The sequence below is a fragment of the Amblyomma americanum genome, chromosome 4, assembly GCF_052857255.1.
Source record: "Amblyomma americanum isolate KBUSLIRL-KWMA chromosome 4, ASM5285725v1, whole genome shotgun sequence".
Lineage (NCBI taxonomy): Eukaryota > Metazoa > Arthropoda > Arachnida > Ixodida > Ixodidae > Amblyomma > Amblyomma americanum.
The window spans coordinates 163,195,741-163,209,182 of NC_135500.1; the positions used below are offsets into that span (position 1 = coordinate 163,195,741).

The window sequence follows — 13,442 nt, forward strand, 5'->3', positions numbered from 1 at the left end:
TCGCGTGTACGCATGGTTTGACACAAATTGGTCATGTTGAAGGACGCATTTGAAGAGACTGGTATAGCTTTTGTACACTCTTCTAAAGTTATTAGCACCACCCATATTGCTTTACGGTACAGAGCTACACAGGGAGTGAGGTCATGAAGCTGCTCGCACGGAAAAGCTGTTGTCGGTTGGTAGGTGCCTATGGGTTGTAGCATTTTCGCCCAAGTCTACTGGCCACCGCCGCGGAGCCATCACAAAGAGTTCTCGCACGGTACAGATGATGTGCGTGTTTCGGCTTGATAACGATTAACACAGCCTCCGCCTTCCCCAGCGCTGCATCGTTTTAGTTGTACAAGGTATCGAAATGGACCGGCGGGTGGACGACGGTCGATAAGCGGACATTTTTTCCTTTCTTCTTTTTACAACGACATTTATGGCCTCGGCGCTGTCGACAGGCGAGGGCTTTTGATGGCACTTCCACGGCATTCCCATCATCCACGCGAACCGCTGCGAGTGCGCTTGTAAGAATGGAACAAGTTTTCTTTTTACTTCCCGAGCTTTTCCGGAGCCTTGCAGTAACCGCTAACAAGCGCGATAAAAATTAAACTTTGGTCAGGTTCTGCGTGCCGCGAAAATCAATAGCGAAGTAGTTATCAGCGCCGGCGGAGCCGTTCTCGCAGCAGCTGAAAACGACACGAACCGCAGATGCCGGCCGGGCTTCTTTATTCTTTTTTGTTCTCTCTCTCTCTCTCCGTATTTTCTCTCTGTACTCGGGCGAGCACCGGCAGACGTTAATTACGGCTGCAGCTTCGGGGAGGTCCTCATCGGATTCGCATCCAGTTCGCCGCCAGCCTAAACTGGCACGTCTAATGTCCGGCGGCGACATTCGGGGTCCCGATAGCAGCTCGCGTTGTTGCGGAGAGGGTGTGCGAAAGAACGAGGGTGAGAAAGGGTGCGGAACGCAACTCTCGGGCTAGCAGCGACCAGGCAGCCTCGATGCGGGGTCGTATCGACGATTCCAACTGCCCACTCCAGCTGTTGCACTAACAGTGCTGAGGACAAGAGAAGAACGCCAACATGCTCACCGAGAGAGGGCGCCACAGAGCGTGCAAAAGTCGTGATTATTAGCCGCTTTCGGAATAGCGTTACGCGGGTTAAAGTAGAGATGGCGCGAAGTATGAAAATACTATGGATCTTTTGTTTTTCGCCCGTCGCATGTAATCACGGTCAACTTCCCTGGTTCCGCCCAGCCTTAACTGTGACCCATTCGAGAATGAAGCTCTGCGAAGCAGTCGCTGAAGTTTGGATAGTTGACCGCTCAAGTTAGGCAAAGCAGGTTTCTTTGGTAACATCCGGCACTCAGATTTGTCCAAACTTAGAGGTTAGCAGGTTGTCACGCCGCCTGGGCGTCAATATGAACTGACCTGGGCAGGTGAAAACCAGAAGCTTGGTGCAAAAAGAAAATTTTCAGGACGCTTTTAAAATCTGGGTGCTCAGCCGATAGGCGGTGTCAAAATCTCTTTATCTTGAAAAATGGCCGCAGGTCATGGGTGGATTTCAATTCGGTGTTTCATAACTGGTGTGTTCAAAGAACTCTAGTGAAAGGAACATGTGGTATGGTGATAAGGGTAGATAAAGCGAGTGAAAATTATCTCCTAGAGTGCCAGTTAAGAAAAAAATATATAAAGTGAGGAAGACCAGCTCTGCGGAAAAAGGGTAGATGGTGTATAAAATAAGGAATCGCTGCGTATAAGTTGTCATTGCATTTCGTTTTTGTCGTAGAGCTAAGGCGCTATTAGCGTGGTATCTCAGCATCGTGATATAGTACAGGGAGATCAAGAACAATTTGGCAACCACGTTTTGTTGGGCTAGGTGCTAATACAAGACATGGCAAAAAAAAATAGCGTTTAGAAATAAGACAGTCTTGTGCACCACTTCTACGCAGTGCTGTGTTCCTTCAACAAGATCGCAAATATTTAAAATAAATGCTTGTGCAATAAGAAGAGAAGGAAAAAAAAGACCAGAAGATGTTCCGTGTAAATTCTTGTTTTGTTTTCCGTATGCTTCAGTTCAATTAGGCTGATACGTGCAGCGTATGTCGTCAGATTTACGCTGCCTTCAAGTGTGCGTGCTGAAAGGCATCGCACCGGCAAATGACCGATAATGCCGTATAACACGGAAAAAACAGAAGATGCACGAAACCGCCAAATATGGAGCATTAAATCACGGAAGGGTGAAACATTCCTAAAAAATAGACAAGCAAGGGAAAGGAGAAAGCAGATTTAGCGAAAGTAATTTCATGCAAGCAAACATGACACCGTGCTCTTTTGGAGTACATCGTTGCTTTGGCACTTAAATAGCAAGAGTTGTTTTCATGCCAGTGGAAAAGTCTATTCCAACATTCGGGCATCCCGAGCTTTCTGTCACTCTTTTACGTCGACCATAGATAGAAGAACGAGCTGCATTCGGCTCTATTAGGGCGACATGTTGCGCCGTAGCTATTGCGCATCATTTTCGAAAGCCCGCAAACGTGACCGAAATGAAGGTCCGCACGCAGATGTCGCTACATTTCCCGCCGCTCACTTTTCCGTTCGTTTTTTTTTTTGCCGCTAGTCTGGTGGCCACAAGGTCTCAGGCGACGCTGAACTGGGACACCGACTCCGGAGGCCTGCTAATAGCGCCATAACGGGAAGTGATTTACCTGCCTAGCGAAGAGGCACGTAGCACTCGGCAATGACTGGCAGTCAGAAAAAAGAAATATAAAGAAAGAAAGAAAGCAAAGCAAGAGGAACTCGTAACGAATGCGTGTGGGGAACCAGGAAGGGGTAGGCGGAGGCAGGGAGGCTGTCCTGACAAATGAAATCGCTCGCCTCCTAGCGCGGTGCGCGTTCGTGTGGCCATGCTTGGCACACGGCGGTGCTTGTTTGTTTGGGTGCGTATGCGCCTTCTGCTGCTGGGGCCTTCTGAGCGAACGGGCTGCGGCGCTTATGGGCTGGACGCGTTAACGGGTTGACAGGGCAGGGGGGGAGTGAGTGCAGAAGGGAACAGAGAGAGAGTCCTCCCTTTGGGGAGACGTTCGGCACCAGAGCGTGCGGGCGAAGGTAGAGGGGGAGGAAGTGGGACGACGGGATGGGGAAGGTGGTTTGGGTTGTTGAGCGGGCAAAGTGGCCGTCATAAGGGTGCGCCACCTACCGGTAACAAGCAGCTGCGCCCAGCTGGAGCCGGACACGGTCTCGCCGACGAGAACGTTGCGCGTGATGCAGCGGTACTTGCGCCTAGCGTCGGCCATGTCGACGCGGTCGATCACCAGGTCCCCCTCCGTCGATATCTGGTACTTGTCTGCGAAAGCGGGGAACGGGAAAGAGAAAAAGGAATGAAGGCGGTATTGGGAACTCGTTAGTGGACGGCACTCAACACATGCGCACACGCACGCACACCCTTTCTCTCTTCCCAAGCGTATATGTCCCTCTACCCCAGTTCGCAGATGACGTGCTCCTCACGCCTCTCACTTTGGTATGGCTATGGAACGTACTAGAGGCTAAAAGCAAGAAACAAATAAACAAAAACAGTGCCCCCATCGTTCCATTTATTCCGTTTTCGCCCTGCTTCTCTCTCCTGACCCAAAAAATCCGAAAGCTTTAACAGCGATGTGGTAGTGTCGGAGAGGGACGGTCTTTAAGGATGTGCGCGTGCGGGAACTGCACCGCGCGAAGTTGATTTCAGGGCAATCAGCGTGGCAGCTGGGCGTAAGAAAAAAAAGTGATATCGGAAAGAGCGTTTCTTTGTTCTGGCAATAGTCGATAGATGTACATTGTTTCAAACTGTTGTTGAAGCCTGTCCACGAGAACTGTTGTAGCTTGCGCTATGCAGTATCCGACGTGCGGTGTTTCGTAACTGGTCTTCGGCCGTCATGCTTGCGCAGTCGCTTGAGCACCTATATTTATCTTTACGGTCAGCTAATGAGCTTTCAGCGAGCACACTGAGAACTTGCTTATGTGAGTATGCAGTTAGGGCAAGGCTTGCTTAGCTGGATGCGTATCTACTTTTCCGGGCCACGTTCTAAGTAATAGTTTAGAGTCCGCACAGAAGTTCCAGCATCTTTAATGGGTAAAATAAAAAAAGAAGCAAACAATGATTGAAAGGGCAAGCATGCTTTGAGGCATTGCTTTAGAGGTTGGACACTTTTCTGACGAAACGAGCGATACAGTAATCGAATTTAAAGAAAACTAAACCTAGCTACCTGTGAAATAGGGCGAGATGGTGTTAATACTGCTGGATTACTATTTATTCTAGCTACGAAATCTGACTAGCAAAATGCTTCTTACGCTCAGACCAGAGTTTTTGGTGGTCATAGGAATACGAAGCATTCAAAATTCCCGCGGCAGTTTTTGATCCCCAGTGGCTCAGCGTCATGCAGCACACGGCGACAAGTGCACAAACTATAAGCAGTTGCCCTGATTTTTTGAGCTTGAGAAACTTTTTTTATTGGAAGAAACAAAACACAACTATTTAAATTGCAACAAAAGTAGTTCTGGGCTAGTTTACCACTCTAGTACACGTTGATTAGTGTAGCAAAAGATTAGTGCTGTTTAACAAGACAAAGAGACGAAATTTGGCTGCCAGCTGCAGAACTGTAGTAGGCGCCAAACAAGCTTATTGTGCTACTTTAACAATCGGTGACACACCAGTTTTTTTTGCATGAAGCGGCCGCTGGAATTCTTCTGTTGATCTTCGTGCGTGTCCTCTCTCTGGACTCCTCAGCGCGTTTTAGTTGTAATCTTTCCTAATATTTGTTGCATGCATAAATGAAAAGTGGTAGAAAGGGCTCATTTACGAGGGCTGTTTGTAGAGTTGCCGGTTAGTTCTATCCTTGTCCATTTGCATGAGTGCGTGCACAGACAATGCTCGTCATACGTAGCAAATGACAGGTAAGGTTAAAAAGCTAATTGAAGGAGGGCAGTAGTTCGGATAGACGGCACTTAGGTCATAGGCGTTGCTTAGTAGTTTCAAAACAACAAATGGCTCACAAATTTGCTAATGTATGCGCATTTTAGGTTTTCGACAGACTTGCCGCCCGGAGAAAAAGGGATATCCAGAAATCGTTCTTTCGGTTAACCGTGAACATTTGTTCTTTTCCTACTGTGTGTATTAATGAGGCATGAAACAAAAAACAAAACAAAAACAGTGTAAGCACTGTAATGCATATGGCTTAGTTTCTGTGAAGCATTAACGCTTATATATGACGTCCCGTATGCTCTTTTTGAGGAATAAGGGAATGAGAACTCTTAACACCGCGGTGAAAAATGCCCATGCCTGGTTTTCTTGAGCTAAGACGACGTTCGGCTTATTATGTAAGGCATTATAAAGGCTCATGGCGTGCCACCGTCATTTCTCCACTTGCATGCTAAGCATTAGTGGCCCGTCCATGGGCCTTGCCCTTCGCTACCTATCTCAACTGATCCAACCTATCACAACTTTTTTTCGTAGTTGGATATTTTCTGTTCTGGCTTGCCATATTTTGCTGTTTCCTTGAATTTTTTTCATTCCTGCTTTCCTCATAGCATCTGAAAAAATTATGGCTTCCAAGTACGTGATGGCGAAAACGTTTTGGAAACTTCGCCTAAAAGGGTCATTTTAAAATCTTTTAATGCAATCAACGCAGTAAGCGGTATGTTTTGCATCCCGTCAAAAGAGCTCTGGTGCAGATTGAAAAACAAAAATTGTCAGCATTAAACTCGCAATTTATTTACTTATTTTTTTGGCAACACCAGAGGGTACTATTGAGAACGGAGGCCATGAAAGTTAATCTCGTAGGAAACTATATGGCTGACGCAAAATCCGTTTAAATCGCCCGCGCTTGGCGCGGCTCTAGCAGCAGCTGAGACATGTAATGCAGAGCCGGCGGCTGCTCGAAGGAAGAGGCAAAGAAGCCTTAAATCACTCCTCGCAAATTCACGCGGGACGTCGCCGTCTCGCAGCTGCGCGCCGATGGACCGTATCAGCGTAATGGCGCCGTGGGCCTGATGGTCATTGCTGGCGACGCGCGCACGCCGGACGCAGATGTTGCAAGCCGCAGCATCATTTGCCCAATACTTTGTAATACGGCCGTAGCGCTAGCTTGGGCGGGCACTCTGGACATCGTTGCGCCATCTTGTGTGCATCCAGCGTAGCAGGGAGGGAAGTTGTCGCATCGCTGCCGCGTGAACGACCTGTGCTTGCGGAAAGCGCAGAAATATTCATCAGCTAAAATCTCTACCGAAATAAGTAGAGTGCGTGATAGAAAGGAAGAGGATACGTAGGAGAAAGGCAGAAAAAGCGAGAAGTGATCCGAGCACGCGCAATTTTCATTGCAGGATTAAATGGAGCGAACGTTGGGCGACGACGTGCGAACCAAAAGGAGAAAAAGAAAAAATGAATTCCAGAACAGCGACGTATTCACTGAAACTCAGCGGAGAAGTCATGAAGCCTGTCATCATCTTCACGCTCCTCTATGACTGCCTTTTCTTCTGCCCTGCTTTTTTGTCTGTTTTCCCCCCTTACATTTGTTGATGCCATCAAGTTTAACCGCTATTTCAGGACCGGGCAACGAGAATTACATTAGCCTTAAGCCGCAACACGCGCACTGTAAACGAGATGGCAGCGGGAGCTTGGGGTTGTGAAACGAAATGAAATAAAATCGAGAAAACCAAAAGGAGCCCAGAAACGCCTTGCCGACGCCCACGTTGCGGTAACTAGGAGGGGTGGGGAAAGCTTTGTACGCTCGTGCGCTGCTTCGTGTGTCGGCATCGCCCTTTGCGAAGCGTTAAAATAAACGCGACCGCGGGCTTCTTGCTCGCATCGTGGTAGCAACCTGGGCTAAGCTGATACGCGAAGGGCGTCCAAAACAATTGAAAGAAAAGCATCTGGAGAGACAACTTAAGAGATAGAGAGAGAGAAAGAAAGAGAAAGGGAGAGAGAAGTTACACGGGAAACTAGCGACGCTGGCGGCCGCTAAGCCTCGTCGTCATTAAAACCACGCGAGTCGACCGGGGTCCCAAATTGTCGCCGCTCCTTTCAGAAAATTACTGCGCCGTGCCCGATCTCCTCTTCCATTCGCCCCCTCCTCCCTCTCTTTCTCTCTCTCTCTCAGTCTTGAGCGCGCACATCGCTAGCGCACGGGTGTAACGGGGCGCCTTCGAAAAGTTGTTCCAACTTTGAATAGGTCGCTCGCTGGACCTAAAATAGCCGTTTCTTTTTGGTGTCTGTTTTTTTTAGAGGAGGAATATTTAGCGTTATTGGCGAACATGAACTCTAGGCAGAAGGGGGCAGCCTGCTTACGTGACTCGGGATTCTCAAGCTATGGCTATTCGCGCTTTTTGCAATACGGACCCCACGGCTTTGGCTGGAGGCAGCGGACCGACATAGTGCTCGTGTCCTAATCAAGATATTTACTCAGTTTTTGTCTGGATTGGTATAGTCAGCGAGACGAGATTTTGCAGTCAATAACCGAGTAAGTGAAGTGACTGATGCGTTGGAACACACGCGGGTCTTTTGATGGAAATAAAACTTGCAGCGGGTAGTCGTATGGGCGTACCAAAGAACATACGTGGCAAAGAGGATGCATACTGTCATCGTGCCACCACAACTGTTGGCACTATGGGGTGACGTACGAATGAAAAACAGCTCTAATAACACTATCGCGTTAACAGAGCTGTTAGAAGAGAAACCTCATTTTCTTGTTTTTTTGCTTGCTGAAGACAGAAGCCTCATCACACTAGATGCGTTGACTGTGTTGAACATGCTCAGCAAGAGCGTTTGCTACTTCATTTCCTTTTATGGTGCCACGTTGGTATTTTTCCAGTCGTCTTGAGATCTTGCCTCTTGATTGACATTCTGCTGCTGACGGAGAGAGAAATTGACAATCTACCGGTGTAGTTCAAGAGTAAATGTTTGAGGGCTTGAGGGGAGACTGCGCAGTGCATCATTCAGTAGTTGGTAGCCCCGGAAATCCCTATCGTTATCCCTGTCGGTGTAAAAGCGTGCAGTAAGGACAGCGCCAGCAGCAGAAAAGGGAACAACATGGGGCGGCCACATTCGCATCCGCTGAACTTTTCCATCTGTGCGAAAGGCCACGCAACAGCGACTGTCCGTCCCATAACAACATGGCGCCAGTAGTACGGGGCAACTACTCATAATCCGCTCCGCCAGTTTTACCGCAGTTTGAAGAATGCGCATATCACTAATGTGGCACATTAAGCAGACGGAGGTCCAGCGCCGACCACTGGTTAATAGTTTAAAGTTAAAATACGTTTCCGCCTGCAATGTCACACTATTAGCCAGCATTCACTTATCCTTTGTTCAGAGGAACAAGGCCCCCGCAGCAGGACCGAAAAATCTTTTCACTATGACCTATTAATGACTGGTCGGCGCTTGATCTATTCTTCATTATTTCCGACCAGAAATGTCTCTGCCAAACCACAGACTACTTTGACTAGCGCTTGTTTCAATCCATAATCAGTTGCAGTCCTTACAAAAGCACGCCCACTTGATGGTGACTATGCTTTTTTTGTACTTTTTGGGGCAAGTTCTATGAGGCTTCAGACATGCACTAATGTGCGCCATACAATCAGTCAAATAAACACATCAAGCTGCTTCCGGACTTTACGAGAGAGTACCGGTTGTGGTGCGGCAAGAATTTTACCTTATCGTGTGCAGGTGGACAATGCGCTGGTTTGCGTCGACCATGCTTTACGTCGGACTCCCTTGGGTTATGGCACGTGGGACACTTTGTACAAAACGCCTCAGTGGTTTATTCATCCAGTGAGTAAGGGCCCGTTATTCCCGAGTGGCAGAGTATGGAAATAGGTTCTCACTGAAAAAACTTTATCGCGTGACCGTATTCTTCTCCCATATTCTAGAAACAGTACAGTGACATTATAGATGCGAAAACGTGCGATTTTAACGGACGCAGCCGCATATTAAATCTTGTGTGATCGGTGTAATGGTACTCTCTTACCCCTCTCCTATCCATCTCATATTATCTCTCACGGCGTGCTTGATGCACCTGTACGATCCTAATGAGGCTGTTGAACCGTCTTTCCTATTCTCAGAAACACCCTCTCCTCCTACTGTTCTCATTTCGGAGCGGCAATCTTGAGCATGGTAGGCAAGAGTTGTCCGTCGGCAAAGCGCTATGAAGCACACTGTTGATGCGCCTACTAGCACGAGTAAAGAGGGTAACTAATGGAGGTGGGGGGGGGGGTAAAACGTTGGGGCCAGACAGATCACTGCACTGCAGCAGCACGACCACACTCAGGCCCTTTCTCCTGACGGAAGACAGGCCGCCGGTGGACAACCACCTTCTTCATCTGTGGGAGATCCGCCGCGGTCTCGTCTGTGGATGAAAGCCCACACAAGGTGAACCGCCGTCTCAATATACGCATAGCACACCTCACTACACAGGCCGAGCTTTATGCTGTCCGTTTGGTTGACTCCAACTGGACCTCACGCTGCAACCGAGCTGCACGATATATCGGCTCCAAGAGCACCTGGCACCTCTTTCGCACTCTCCTGGACCCGTCCAACACGTGCGGTGAAACCCAACGCAACCTAAACCGGGCTCTACACAACTACTCGAGCACGAATGTACAGCTATAACTGATGATCTGTGTGAGCGCTACCTATGCCGCACAGAGGACATACAAGGTCCTGAGTTCCAGTATGCATTGCAACCCAACACGGACCTGGACGCTCCGTTCGCGCTCCATGACTTGAAAATAGCCATAGCCATGATAAGAAGGGGTACGGCTCCAGGTCGCGCTTGCATTACAGTTACGCTGCTTGCGAAACTGCCCGACCAAGCGTATGCCCACCTCCTCGACTACATAAATCGGATTTGGGACGGGCTCCTGCTTCTTGGCGAATGGAAAACCTCCCTCGTAACTTTTATTCTTAAGCCCGGAGAGACAGTACACTTTGACAACTTGAGACCCATTTCGCTAACCGCATGCGTTGGGAAACTCGTGGAGACGATGGCTCAAGACCAGTTGTCCCCCTACATAGAATCCAAGGGTCTGTTTGCTGACACCATGTACGGGTTGCGTTCGTATATGTCGACCCTAGACGCACTCTTACAACTACGCGAGGGCAGCATCAATCCTCGGATGACCACAGGCAGAGACCGCGCTATTCCGGCACTAGAGCTTAAGGGCGCTTTCAAAAACATGAAACACGGCAGCATACTGTACAACCTCAGCCGCGCCGATTGCTGCGCAAAGATGTTCAGCTACGTTGGGGACTTCCTATCCCAGCGACAGGCCTTGCTCCGTGCCGATAATCAAGAATACGGACCTTACCGCATCGGAACGAGGGGTACTCTTCAGGGCTCTGTGTTCTCGAATTTTCAACGTCGCGATGCTGGAGCTACCTTCCCTCCTGCAGCGGGTGGAGGGGGCGCACCACGCAATGTATGCCGACGACATAACACTATGGGCTCGGTAAGCGTCGGTAAGGAGGACGACCTCCAGCAAGCCGGGACCATAGTCGAGACTTACGCTAGCTCATGTGGGCTCGCGTCTGCCCAAGTCAAGTCCGAGCTACTGCACATTCGTGCCTGCAAGATAGACTCCACGTCGAGATGCATTACCCTACGCAAAGGTCCCTTCCGCGTGGTTGAATAAATTAAAGTCTTAGGCTTAAACATTCATCACTGGCTAAAATTCGACAAAACCATCGCCAAAATCAAGTGCGTGGGCGAAATGCTAGATTGCATGCTACGAAGCGTGTCTACCCGGCGCGGCAGCTTGAGCGAACGCGGTGCGCCCCATCTCACTCAAGCTCATGTCACTAGTCGTATCCTGTACACGGCACCGTACCTCCACCTGAGTGCAGCTAACGCAAAGCTGTTAGACGTCACTATTCGCAAAATCGTGAAATGAGCTCTGGACCTCCCGATTACCAGCTCCGCGGTCCACCTCACGGTACTGGGGTGTTCATTACCTACTCGGAGCTGCGATAGGCTAATATCATGACTCAGTACACGTGTCGGCAGCAGACGGGACCAGGACGCCGTCTACTCAGTCGCTTCAACATAAGCGTACCCTGTGTCCAGGAGGAACCACTTCGTATCCCGGAGCTGTGGTGGCGCAGGCTATGGACTGAACCCGTGCCACACATCACTCCACGCACACATGAAGGCCGGAGAACAGCGCGTGCTCGGGCGCTGGATGCGCAACATTTGTTTTCTTTATTGCTAGATGAGCAAAATGGCTCCAAAGCCGGCGTGTTATACGTTGACGTCACAGGTCCGACTCCATTGGGCCATAACACGGCAGATGTAGTCCACCAGAACTTGCAAACCAATGGGCTCTCCTTCAGCGCCGAGAGGAGAGTGCCCACCGCGCTGATGAAGTCGCTATCGCCCACGCGGTCGCAGACCCGCAGCAATACAAGGTTGTCATTTCAGACTCGCGTTTCGCTTGGGAGAGCTTTGTCAAGGGCGAGGTACATCCTCTAGCCTAAACATACTCTACAATGACGTTAGAGAAGCCGAATCCATGCCTAGACGCATCGTGTGGGCGCCGGCCCGCCGGGACCCCGTGGTAACAAGGCTGCTAATGCGACTGCCCGAGCACTTATAATCCGGCCATCTATATCCGCGTCCTCCCCAACCGAAGAGCCAAGCCGACCGCTTCTGCGGTTTCGAGACATCATCGACTATTACAAAGACAGGCATCGCCAATTCCCTCCACCGGCTAAGAGGCTGTCCAATGCAGACGAACGCATTCTGCGGCAGCTACAAACGAACACCTACTGGCGTCCTGCCATGGCTGCTCGCTATGACCAGAAAATGAATACCTTGTGCCTACAGTGTGACGAGCTCTGTTCTTCCCAGCAGCACAGGGTATCCACCCAATTTTGGAAACGTGTTCGCAAAGGCTGGCCCTTTGTAGGACCGCTCTTTTCCAACAAATTTTCAGTATCGGGCGGATGCTCTGTGCTGCTGATGTGAGCCTGTCAACACAGTCCTCACTTCCGCACCCCACTCTACCCCACAATAGAAACGCTTGGCAGACCTTCCTTCTCGAGTGCGATGGCAAAATCTGCCCTCGCAAGCCGGGCTCGAGAGGTGGCGGGATCTTGCGGCATCCCGGACTAGGCACCCGGATCAAGAAGACGCCGGTATTCACCATCTGCACCGGCTCATCCTCTCTATTTGCTTAATAAAGGTTTGCTCTCTTTCTCTCTCTCTCTGAAGAGGGCTACACCTACGTGGAGGAAAGGCGTAACTCGTAGGGAATTGAAATCAGGTCATGCGGCAGTGCGGTTGACCATTGTTTTGAGTCACGTCTCCATTCTGGATTAAGTGTATATAGTATTCCACTGAGCACCGGAGCTCGGGTGAGATGTCTTTTGACAACTATATCGCTTCACTAGAAGCCAGAAGGCAACCTTGATCTTTCATTTCTGCCCTATTTTCCCGCATGGCCGCCCTTCATCGTCTAGCGAAAGCAGGCTCGCATATTCCGCGAGTATCGCTGACCACAGCTTGCGCAAACCGCCCTGTTATTTATTCTGCCGACACAGCGGTCAGAATTTCGGTAATCTCTCTTTTTATAATTTCTCACCCTTCAATTTACTGCACAGGCGCTGGCTTCCAAAAAAATAGTCAACAAGGCCCACTGTTTTTATCAGTCATATTGACGCAATGCTTTGTAATTGTTGTTTGTATATTCTTCAAAGCTGCCGGAACACGGCTTTATCGCTTCGTTTGCGATGAGAGACACGACTAGATTTATCCCGATTGATCGCACCCAGGCGGCGCCGATTCTGCGTTAATCCAGACCGTGGCAATTACTTTGCGCGCCGTATCTCGAAAGTTCATTGCCAGTTTTAAATTGAGCACGGCCGAGAGCGGCGGGCATTCGGTTCGACTACTGTTGAGCACACTTGTTGGTATGCCGCCGTTGAGCCATTCAGCTCTTTGCGGCCCGTGTCAGCCCCGATAAACAGCTCCTTTGGAAGCCTCTTTGTTGTATTCCTGCTAACTGGACAGCCGTCACCATTTCGTGACAATGCTGCACCATAAAGTCGTATTATTTACGTTTGCCTACTCAGATCAAACGCGAAGAGAATTAGTTGTCAATGCTACTTTTGTTCTTGCGAAATTCGCTTCATGTAATGCTTAGCTTATTCTCTTCTATGCTGACTTTCTTGTTGCTAGAGGTAAAATGCGAAATTGGAAAACACTTCGTTTTGGTAGACAATTATTGCGAGTCGACGTTTCGGACAGAGCCTGTCCTTTCTCAAGACGGAAGTTGCACGGTTCTTGCTTCTCTTCCTAAGGAGTTGGCATTTGTACGCCTTAAGAAGAGATGCAAGAACCGTGCAACTAAGACCTGAGAAAAGACAGGCTCTGTCCGAAACATCGCCTCATAATGATTGTCTACCTAAAAGAAGCGTTTCCCAATTTAACA

The 13,442-nt window shown here is 49.4% G+C and overlaps 1 protein-coding gene across 1 annotated transcript in view; it reads right to left on the bottom strand.

The window, feature by feature from the left end:
* LOC144128609 (cell adhesion molecule Dscam1-like) overlaps positions 1 to 13,442 on the bottom strand; it is a 388,116-nt gene that overhangs the window by 114,857 nt on the left and 259,817 nt on the right. The window contains exon 4 of the mRNA XM_077662144.1: positions 3,181 to 3,327. Within this exon, the coding sequence (XP_077518270.1) occupies positions 3,181 to 3,327 (147 nt within the window). The remainder of the gene's footprint in view (positions 1 to 3,180; positions 3,328 to 13,442) is intronic.